The following is a 12,163-nucleotide window of genomic DNA, read 5'->3' as shown; positions in this document are numbered from 1 at the left end:
AAATGATTGATCACAAATGTCACATTCATAAGCTGATGCCTCGACTAACTCCTGTTTGACTTCTTCTTCGATTGTCACTTCAGAGTTCATGAAGTTTTCTAAACAGGTTTCATCATCCTCAGAACACGATTCAGATTTAACAATATCGTCAGAAACATCAATTTCCTGAATTTCGTGTTTAATGTCTTCTTCTGAATATTCTAGTGGTTCAACTTTAATTGCCGGATCATACTCTGACATAAGTGTTTCTTCTGACATTTTTAAATATGTTAACAGCTTATACTCACTTACGAAATAATTGAAATAATTCCAAAATAGGCGTGGGCTAAATAATAACCTAGTTCTAGTTTAATCAACAATCCTTTTCAATATCATTTTCCACAACTGATTTCAACTTAAATTAAATTTATTATTTGACATTTGGAGCATAGAGTATACTTACAGAAAGATGAGACACTTCTCATATCGCTTTCACATTTAACATTGGCGCGCCATTCAAATTCATTATGTTTCACTATGTCTAAACTATTCTATTAAATAATATTAATTTCACAAACGTTTCGAGACTAGGTTTGTCTCATCATCGGTGTATTATAATTTAAAATTTTAAGACCATTTAAATAAAATTTCCAGCAGCAAAAAAACAGAATTAAATACAAAAAATATAAACCAATGGAAAGTATACACAAATAAATTGTAATAAAAAATTAAATAAATAAATAGAAAATTACATGGATAGATATGTAGATAGATAAATAGATAAATAGATAACTAGAAAAATAACTAGTTGAATATTATACATAGATAAATATATAACTAAATAAGTAGATAAATACATATAGAAAATAGTGGGGTGTATGGCATCGTGTCTTAAGGCAAATTGCTGGAACTTCCCGTACCGTAACGAAATGTTCGAGGAATACTGAATGTTTTTAAATAGATTATAAATAAATACTGTAACATGGTCTTATATTTATAAGAGTTATATAAACTGAATTGCAAAGTTGAAATTATTTATTTAAAGTATATTAAAACTATAGTCAGAGTTAAAAATAAAATCTGAATTATTTTCGATATACAAAATTTTTTTTTGAAAAAAAAAATTAAGATAAAAAAATTGAAACAATTTTTTTTTCCAAATCAATTATTTTGTTAAGACAAGCAGAGAGCTCTTTGAATAATTCAAATCGGACGCTTAGTTTTCTCAAAAACTGCCATTTTTTGCACATTTAGCCCGGTATTTTTATTTTAATTTTAACCAATGGCCTTAATATTTCATTAAGTTCTATAAGATCATGAACATGATATATATCGCCAAAAAAGTTCGATAAAAATCGGCTTAAGTTAATATTAATATAATCAATTTTTTTCTAGGTTGGGCATGCAGACACCTCAATGTGAAGAACAATTACTAAAGCTCGATGAACAAGGTTTGACCCATCGGTATAAAGTTGGTGTCATGTACTGCAAAGCAAATCAGTGTTCCGAGGAAGAGATGTATAATAATAGGGAATCCGGACCTGCTTTTGATGAATTTTTGGAAACAATCGGGCAGAGAGTACGGTTGAAGGTAAGGATTATTTGAAAATACAGTTTTATTACAAATAACTTAATGCTTTATTTTATTATAGGGTTTTGAAGCATACAGAGCCGGTTTAGACAATAAAACAGACAGCACAGGGACGCATTCAGTATACGCAGTACATCGAGATTGTGAAATCATGTTTCACGTATCAACTTTGTTACCTTTTACTCCAAACAATCGACAACAGCTTCTACGGAAACGGCATATTGGAAACGACATTGTCACTATTGTATTTCAGGTAAATATAAAAAAAACTAGTGGTGTATGGCATCGTGCCTTAAGGCAAATTGCTGGAACTTCCCGTACCGTAAAGAAATATTCGAGAAATTTTAAACATATTATTACAAATACTGTAACTTTCATTATTTTTGCATTATCTTGTTATATCTGAGCAAATCAAATGTAAATCATAAATCATAAATCAATTTATCTCCAGAACATTAAAAATCGTCATTTCATTTCGAATTCAATATCAAAAAAAAAAGTTGCCTAATTTGCACAAAATTGAAAAAGTGCTCCCGTATAGTCACAGTCTAAACGCATTTGCAAATAATTCTGTGCGACATACTGTGCTTAGCTTGGCGGCATTTTCACATTTTCAATAGTTTTCACAAAATTCAAAAAGTGCTCCAGTACATAAACAGCCTAAACGCACTTGGGTAAACATTTGTACCAGAGTGGCGCTTAGACTGTGCTTAGACTGGGTAATTTTTTAAATTTTTCAATCCAAAATTACAAAAATATTTTATAGAAAATAAAAACAAAGTAATATTTTTTTTATCCTCAAAAGCAATTGTTTTGTCAATACAAGCAGAAAGTTTTTTAGATCATTCAAATAGGATGCTCCGTTCTCTCAAAAACTCGATTTGTATTTTCTGCACTCTTTGCTCCGTATCTCCGTAACGGCTGGACCTACCTTTGCCAAAAACTAATCAGCACATCTCCCTATCAATAGGGATCGAATGTTTTTTAAACCATTCAAATCGGTTGATCCGTGCGCCCGAAAACATGAACGAAAAAATGCGGACATACAAAACACACACACATACACACATACATCCATACATCCATTTGTTCTGAGGTAATGCCTTATAACTGTTCAGAAACCTTCAAAACGTCGAGAAATGCAATAAATTTTCATTTTCGGTTTTCGGTCTATTACTATAACTACCCTACGGGAAGTTAAATATATAAACTAGGTTTTTTATTTACCCAACTCGATTTAATAAATTATTCTGTTTTTTATCTAGGAGCCTGATGCTCTACCGTTCACACCAAAGCATATCAGATCTCAATTTCAACACGTATTCATCGTGGTACGAGCTATCAATCCGTGTTCTGAAAATACACATTATGCAGTTGCTGTCACTAGATCGAAGGAAGTTCCTATATTTGGACCACCAATCCGAGAAGGTAATTGTAATTGACTCTTCTTAAAATATCCTCAATTTTTTGTGGCTAAAATACCCAATATTTATTTATTTATTTTAAATATATAGCCCACAGATTTCTTCCAAGAGGACTCAAAAATACAATTATTTTACATTATGAATAATGATTAAAATATATACAAAATTACAATATATAGTTATTAACATAAAATGCTTAACATAAAATTACATATAATGCAGAATGTAACAATATTATTTATAAACAGAATAAGATAAAATAATGAGACATTTGAAAATAAAATAAAAAGGTTAACTTGTGCAGATGGAGATTATTTGATTAGGTGAAGTGTTGTGAATATCTATTTCATTATTAATTAAGTTAAAGTTAGAGGACATAAGTAAAAAAGGGCGAATTTAAGAGAGAATTAGATTTAGGAGTAGGATAATTGAAAAATAATTATGAACGCGTAGATAGCCTTGGAACATTAAAGGATAGTTGTTTAAGAATAAGAGGACAGTCTATAGAAATATTGCAAAGTTTAAATAAGAACATAATTGTACAGATAAATCGACGTGAGGCAAGGGAAGGAATACCAAATTCTTTTAGTAAAGTGTTGTGGTCAAAGCCACATTCAGGGTAAATTTTATATGTTTTATAATAGAGATATTTCAGAAATTTTTCCTGAACCTTCTCTATCGCATCAGAGTTGTTGGTTTGATGAGGATACCAAATAATCGAACCATATTCTAATTTTGAACGTACATTAGAATAGTACAGGCAAAGAAGTGCATTGTTAGAATTGAATTGTTTACAATTTCTCAGTATCAAATCTAAAGATTTTTGTGCTCTATTACAAATATCAGTTATATGATCCGTGGAAAACAAACCAGAATCAAATAAAACTCCTAAATCTGAAATTTTATTACATCTATCAATGCTGGTGTTAGAGATTTTATAATTAAAATGTATTGCAGCGCGCTTATGTGAAAAACTAAGAATCTTGCACTTTGATATATTTAAGGGGGTTGTTCGTTTTTTTTTTTTCGATTTTGAGATTTTTTGATATTATGAAAGCTAATAACCTTAGAATTATTTAAAAAAAATCATCTAAATATCTATTTTTTTGACGAAGTTATAGATATATACATCTCTATATGTATGATACTCTGAAACCAGTTTTTTCATCCCTCCGCGAGCTATTGTATGCCAGCTGCTCTCTTTTTCATTATAATACCTCATGCACGTGACCTTTTTAATGTGCCAGAATTCTTTGAACACCATGGTGTATTTAGTACATTAAATTAAATGGTGTATTTAGTACATTATATTAAAAACTTTAAATACGTTCTTCTCAAAATGACTTTTTTCAATGCGGTGCCACAAGTTTAAAAAAAAACTACAAGTCGGATGGACTTGCATTTTTTTTTAATTTGTTCACCACTGCAATACCTAGTCACCCTACCTCAAACAACTTCATAGCATTACGCAAAAAATTTTGCGAAGCCCCAAAAAAAGACTCTTTTAACACTTTTTTTTTTAAATAGCTGCCATTTTTTTCCTTCTTGCTTTTTTTCTTTCATTTTGTTAGGGGGACTGGATTAAAACTTCTTCTTCAACATAGTTTCTTTTTTTTTGTTTAAAAAATGGTTAAAAAATGACGGCGAAAAAAAATAAAAAATTTCTTAATATTCTATGATTTTGTAATTTTCGTTTAAAAAAACCACATGTATCTATGATAAATACATTTCAAGAAAAACAAAGACAAATACCTTGCATTTTTTGTAACAAAAAAAGAACAACCCCCTTAAATGTAATTTGTTATAGGCACACCAAAAGTGGAAAGAGTCATGTTGAGACTGTATAATATGTTTTTTTTTGTTTTTTTTTTAGGCGGCGTTTATCCTAAAGGAGCAGCTTTTGCTGACTTTCTTTTGGCTAAAGCAATCAATGGTGAAAATGCTGCACATCGTTCTGACAAATTCGCCACCATGGCTACGAGGACGAGGCAGGAGTATTTGAAGGATCTCGCTGCTAATTATGTAACCACTACAGCTTTGGATACTGGACAGAAATTCTGTAAGGATAAAATACAAAACTAGTGGTGTATGGCATCGTGCCTTAAGGCAAACTGCTGGAACTTCTCGTACCGTAATGAAATATTCGAGAAATTTTCAACGTTTTCAAATATATTACAAATACTATAACTTTTATTATTTAAATTAAATGTAAATCGTAAATCAATTTATCTCCAGAACATTAACAATCGTCATTTCATTTCGAATTCAATTTCAAAAAAAAAATAGTTACCTAATTTACACAAAATTGAAAAAGTGCTCCCGCATAGTCACAGTCTAAACGCATTTGCAAATAATTTTGTGCGACATTTTCACTTATACTGTGCTTAGCTTGGCGGCATTTTCACATTTTTCAATAGTTTTCACAAAATGGAAAAAGTGCTCCAGTACATAAACAGTCTAAACGCACTTGGGTAAACATTTGTACCAGAGTGGCGCTTAGACTGGCTAATTTTTTGAATTTGTAATCCAAAATTACAAAAATATTTTATGGAAAATAAAAAAAAGATGTAACAATTTTTTATCCTCAAAGGCAATTGTTTTGTCAATGCAAGCAGAAAGTTTTTTAACTTCCCGTAGGGTAAGTTATAGTAATCGCAAAAAAATCGAAAATGAAAATTTTTGCATTTCTCGACGTTTCAAAGGTTTCTGAATATTTTGGCATACCTTAGAAAAAATGGATGTATGTGTGTGTGTGTGTGTGTATGTGTGTGTGTGTGCGTGTGTGTATGCATGTGCGGATGCAAATTTTCGTCGACGATTTCGGGAACACCGATCAACCGATTTGAATAATTCAAAAAGCATTCGATTCGTATTGATAAGGAGACGTGCTGATTAGTTTTTGGCGAAGGCAGGTCTAGCCGTTCCGAAGATACGGAGCAAAAAGTGCCGAAAACGGTAACTCAGTTTTTAAGAGAACGGAGCATCCGATTTTGATAATTCAAAAAACATTTTACTTGTATTGACAAGGTGAAGAACCGATCCAATTTTCATAAAGGCAGGTCTAGCGGTTTCGGAGATCTAATGAAAAAAGTAAAAAAAAATGCCATTTGGCGGTCAAAAATGATCATTAGACATATGCACATCAAATTATCAGATATTTTATAGAGATTTTAACAATAAGTATTATATAAATTTTGTTTACATTCCTATGGGTTCCGTACCCATGTTTACGCGTTAGACGGCGACGCGGCGCTTACGCGCTTTGATATTTCTTCTTTAAGCAGTTAAAGCAGTACGATTGCTTTGAAAAAAAGTTTAGATCTTGCAAAATATGTCAAAATAATGAAAACATTTTTTTTTCAAAAAAAAAATTTAAAAAAAATTTTTTTTTTTCAAAAAAAAATAATTTTTTGTCGAATTTATAGTTTCTCACAAATCTTATTTTTTCGAAGTAAAATTTTTTCAAAAATGTTAATCGTTTTTAAAAAAATAATTTTTGGTACGGGAAGTTCTAGCAATTTGCCTTAAGGCACGATGCTTTAATTGCCTTAAGACAGAATTCCACTTACAGCTAGTTATATCATTCAAATCGAACACTTAGTTCTCTCAAAAACTGCCACTTTCTGCACATTTAGATCCGTACCTACGTAGAAATGGCTGGGCCTGCCTTTGCCCTACGGGAAGTTAATAGTCATTACATTGTTTTGTATATAATTAATAAATTTATTATTTTTTTTACAGCTTTGCTATCTTCAATGTTTTCCTCAAGATCATCATCATCTTCCTATGGACATCGATCAGCTCACCAGCATTCATCATCGAATCATCAGTCGCTGAATTCACCCTTAGACGCTGTAGCTTTGGGGGCTCACCAACGGGGTGCCATTTGTTGGCAGTTACTGCTTGTCGACCCAGGACGATCTCAGCCTGTCGATTGTTTTTTGGGAATCAGCGCCGAGACTTTTGTGCTGCTGGAAGAAGCTACGAGGAGGATTGTTTTTGTTACACCGTGCAGAAACATACTAGGTAAGGAGGACGGAAGACATATACGTGGTCTGTTCAAAAAGTACCCGGAATTACTAATAATTAAATTTCGCGGGTCTGGAGTGTCTGATTGTCAAAATTTTTTTTTTATTGTGTTGGTATACATGCCCCTAAAGTATGATGAATTGTTCAGCTATATTCACTGGTACTTTGTCTTGGTAGTCGCTAAGGTTCGACGTGTTTTTCTGAGCTCGGCGATTTTTACAATGGAAGAATTGAAAAGTCAAATTTAATTTGTATTAAATTTTGCGTAAAAAATGAAATAAAGTGTTGCAAAGTGTAAAAATTCACCAGATATGGCTCCATGTGACTTTTTCCTATTCCCAAAGTTGAAGGGACCCATGAAAGGACGGCGGTTTTCCTCGATTGAAGAAAATCGCTGAGAGTGCTCAAGGACATAGCAAAAAGTGAATATCAAGGGTGCTTCGAAAATTGAAAAAACGCTGGCATAAGTGTATTATATCTGGGGGGGACTACTTTGAAGGGGGGGGACCACATTAATGTAGACGAATAAATAAATATTTTTTTGAAAACGAAAATTCCGGGTACTTTTTGAACAGACCACGTATATATATATATATATATATATATATATATATATATATATATATATATATATTATATATACACATATATATATATACATATATATACTAGATGACCCGACAGACGTTCTGTGCCGAAGCCTACATTTTTTAATATAATATACTAATATTTACCGTTTACCTAAAAATAATAATTATTGTTTTTTAAATTACTCTTCACGCCAAAATGCATATACATTTATAATATGAGCAATGTTAAATGTAGAACAGCTTTAAATAAAATGATGAGTCTTATGTACAACATTACCTTGGATTTTTCTATAATTCATGTACAACATTACCTTGAATGTTGTCTATAATTTTTATAATTTCGTTCATATTTTAGCTGATTTTTAGTAATTATAATTATTAAATTACATTTTTCTTAGTAATAATTAACTTCCCGTAGTGTAGTTATAGTAATGGGTCAAAAATCGAAAATGAAAATTTTTGCATTTCTCGACGTTTTGAAGGTTTCTCAACATTTTGGCATGCGTCAGAAAAAATGGATGTGTGTGTGTGTGTGTTTTGTATGTCCGCATTTTTTCGTCCACGTTTTCGGGCGCACGGATCAACCGATTTGAATGGTTTAGAAAACATTCGATTACTATTGATAGGGAGATGTGCTGATTAGTTTTTGGCAAAGGCAGGCCTAGCTATTTCGAAGATACGGAGCTAAATGTGCAAAAAATGGCAGTGTTTAAGAGAACTAAGCGTCCGATTTAAATGATTCAAAGAACTTTCTGCTTGTCTTAACAAAATAATTGATTTTGGAAAAAAAATTGTTTGCTATACTTTTTTTTTCAAAAAAAAATTTTTTTGTATATCGAAAATAATTCAGATTTAATTTTAATTCTGGCTATAGTTCTAATATACTTTACAAATAATTTCAACTTTGCAATTTAGTTTATATAATTCTTATAAATATTAGACAATGTTACAATATTTACAATAATCTATTTGAAAACATTTAATATTCCTCGAATATTTCGTTACGGTACGGGAAGTTCCAGCAATTTGCCTTAAGGCACGATGCCATACACCCAACTAGTTTTACCTGTTTTATCAGTTTATTATTAAAATTATCATTAATTAATATTTGGCTTTTGAAACGTTTTACTTAATTATTTTGGGCATTTTATGCGATTTATTCTATTCAGCAAATCATAGAGAGCAAAAAAATTCTAGTCATTGATTATTAAACATAACCAATAACTTAGCACTGGTACTTCATGTTGGATTATTTTAATTTAATTTTTTATTATTTAAGATATCCAAAATTGCATCTTAAACTTCTCCTAATCGATATCGTGAGGGCCGAATTGTATGTATTCATCTTTACTTTCCCATTTGTTGTTATAAAATGAATTTTCTACGAATTTTAAAAATATTGTGGAATGATTAGTAAAAGATGCAAAGAAATTATATATTGAAAAAAAAACTATATTGAAAATTTAATATCCGATTCTTGTGTTGGCGCCCCCTAAGGCGTGCGCTCGTATTTTTCGCATGCATCGCATTAAAGGTAGGACCGGCCCTGATTGATACTATATTTCATATTTTGAGTGAATTAATTTGTCATATCCTGTTTATATATGTGTCGTTCAATCTGTCTTTGATATACTATAATTTATATTATTTTAATTTTTGGCACATCTCAGCTGCTTTTTGGCAATAATAATGTAGACATTTTATTTTTCTTATTTATAATCATGAATTTATTATGCATATTCTAATATTGTCTAGGTTCATAAGTAAATTGAAATTTTTGGCAGATAATAGTTTTTATTTGTTTTCAATGCAAACAATGACATATCCGTTTTTGTTATTTTGTCCATTTATTTCTACAATATTTCTATATTTTTATAATCACATACAACCTAAAAAATTCCATTAACAAACTAAAGAAAGATTTATCAAAATCCGTATAATCGTTTAGGAGGAGTATATTTACATACATCATTACAGAAGAATTTCATATATAAGATATATGAATCATTTGTATGACTGATTGTTTATTCTTTCTTTTTTTCAAGGTTGGTCTACGACAAATCAATCCAGTGTCCTTCGAGTTTACCACCACCAAGGCGAATGTGTCACCCTAAGGGTTCGTGGAGCTGATGACAGAAGCGATGAGCAGACTGAAATCATGGCCAGGCTGAGGGCTGTTACGGGTGGTCAATTGGCACAAGAATTGACCATCGGACGTAACAGGAACGGACAACTTGGTTTTCATGTGCAACCTGATGGTGTTGTCACACAGGTAAATACAAAGGCTACTTTAATCAAGTGATTGTATTATTAACTTCCCGTAGGGTAAATTATAGTAATCGCAAAAAAAACGAAAATGAAAATTTTTATATATCTTTACGTTTCGAAGGTTTCTGAATATTTTGGCATACCTTAGAAAAATTGAAGTATGTGTGTGTGTGCGGATACAAATTTTCGTCGACGATTTCGGCAACACCGATCAATCGATTTGAATAGTTCAAAAAACATTCCATTCGTATTTATAAGGAGACGTGCTGATTAGTTTTTGGCGAAGGCAGGTCCAACCGTTTCGAAGATACGGGGCAAAAAGTACCAAAAATGGTAACTCAGTTTTTAAGAGAACGGAACGTCCGATTTGAATAAACATTTTACTTGTATTGACAAGATAAAGAATTGATCAAATTTTCATGAAGGCAGGACTAGCGATTTCGGAGTGTGCTGTATAAATGGAAAATGACAAATATAGCCAAATATAAAAGATAGATGAAAACGTTTTGATTCTTGAAATTATATCGGTTCAATAGCATTTGATATCTTATCAATCTGCAATGGTCCCCAGAAAGGTTTTGTATATATTAATTTAGATTTTTATACTATAGTGTATACATTAATTTAAATTAGTGTGACTTCTTGAAGGAGTAAGTTCCTCTACTCAAACTTTAAAAAAAAGATTTTTAAACCCTAGAAGCCACAAATTAAAAAACAAAAAACACTCGCTAGTATGAGAGTATTTTCTATTTCAGGAAATTTTATGAGTAAGCAAAGGACACATCTAACAATAAGTAGCAATTCGATAGACGTTCTCAATTTTTTGAAATCATATTTTATTAAACAAAAAAACAATTAGAATGTTTAAAATTGATTAATTAAAATTTTTCGGAACAGACAATACCCGAGTTTAGCTTAATTGTTTTTAATACTAAAATTGATATTAATAAGTATGTATCAACATGTATCTAATATTTATTTTAATTTTTTAAATTTAATGAATGTTTTTGTTTTAAAAATGTATTATTTTTATTTATTCGAAAAGTTTCTTTTCACTATCATAAAAATATTTTCATTCTTTTATGTGAAAATGATGCATGAATAACGAATAATTATTTTCAAAGTTTTTTAATCAAAATAAACTATTTTTGAGTTCTATTAATTAAAATTAAAAATAATTTTGTTAACTATCTATAAAATTGAACAATAAATAAATTCAATCAAATTCTGCTCTAAAATACACTAAATTTGCGGATAAATTACATAATATTCGAGCAAAAATTTGTTTTCTATATAAAATTCGAAATTCGGTAAAACCGTTTTTTTAGTGAAATTGAAATTTGAAACCGGTTTTCTGAAATGTATAAACCCTAATATGCACATCAAACTATCAGACATTTTATAGAGATTTTAACAATAAGTATAAATTTTGTTTACATTCCTATGGGTTCCGTACCAATGCTTATCCGATAGACGACGACGCGGCGCTTGCGCGCTTCGATATTTTGTCAGTTAATGGCAGTTAAAGCAGTACGATTGCTTTGAAATAAAGTTCAGATTTTCCAAAATATTTCAAAATAAATTTTTCTACAAAAATCCTTTTTTTTTTTCAAAAAAAAGTTAATTTTTGTCAAAAATTTATAGTTTCTCAAAAATCTAGTTTTTTCGAAGTAAAATTTTTTAAAAAATGTTAATCGTTTTTAAAAAAATAATGTTTGGTACGGAAAGTTCCAGCAATTTGCCTCAAGGTAAGATGTCATGCGCCCCACTAGTTCATTAACTTCCCGTAGGGCAAGTTATAGTAATCGCAAAAAAATCAAAAATGAAAATTTTTATATATCTTTACGTTTCAGAGGTTTCTGAACATTTTGGCATACCTTAGAAAAAATGGATGTAGTGTGGTGTGTGTGTGTGTGGTGTGTGTATGTATGTATGTATGTATGTATGTATGTATGTATGTATGTGTGTGTATGTATGTGCGGATACAAATTTCGTCGACGATTTCGGGAACACGGATCAACCGATTTGAATAATTCAAAAAACATTCGATTCGTATTGATAAGGAGACGTGCTGATTAGTTTTTGGCGAAGGCAGGTCTAGCCGTTCCGAAGATACGGGGCAAAAAGTGCCGAAAACGGTAACTCAGTTTTAAGAGAACGGAGCTTTCGATTTGAATAATTCAAAAAACATTTCACTTATATTGACAAGATGAAGAATCGATAAAATTTTCATGAAGGTAGGTCTAAGCGGTTTCGGAGGTATGGAGGAAAAAGTAAAAAAA

The 12,163-nt window shown here is 30.7% G+C and overlaps 1 protein-coding gene across 1 annotated transcript in view; it reads left to right on the top strand.

Annotated features, from left to right (window-relative positions):
• LOC113365698 (signal-induced proliferation-associated 1-like protein 1) overlaps positions 1–12,163 on the top strand; it is a 123,286-nt gene that overhangs the window by 88,065 nt on the left and 23,058 nt on the right. The window contains 6 exon segments of the mRNA XM_026607220.1: positions 1,375–1,570; positions 1,632–1,823; positions 2,836–2,998; positions 4,868–5,080; positions 6,853–7,020; positions 9,659–9,885. Coding sequence (XP_026463005.1) covers positions 1,375–1,570; positions 1,632–1,823; positions 2,836–2,998; positions 4,868–5,080; positions 6,853–7,020; positions 9,659–9,885 — 1,159 coding nt within the window.

The sequence above is a fragment of the Ctenocephalides felis genome, unplaced genomic scaffold, assembly GCF_003426905.1.
Source record: "Ctenocephalides felis isolate EL2017-DRISC unplaced genomic scaffold, ASM342690v1 CF-g0.4_SCAFFOLD_01170, whole genome shotgun sequence".
Taxonomy (NCBI): Eukaryota; Metazoa; Arthropoda; class Insecta; order Siphonaptera; family Pulicidae; genus Ctenocephalides; species Ctenocephalides felis.
The sequence above is the reverse complement of the archived record's forward strand: the minus strand, read 5'-3'. Positions and strand labels throughout refer to the sequence as shown.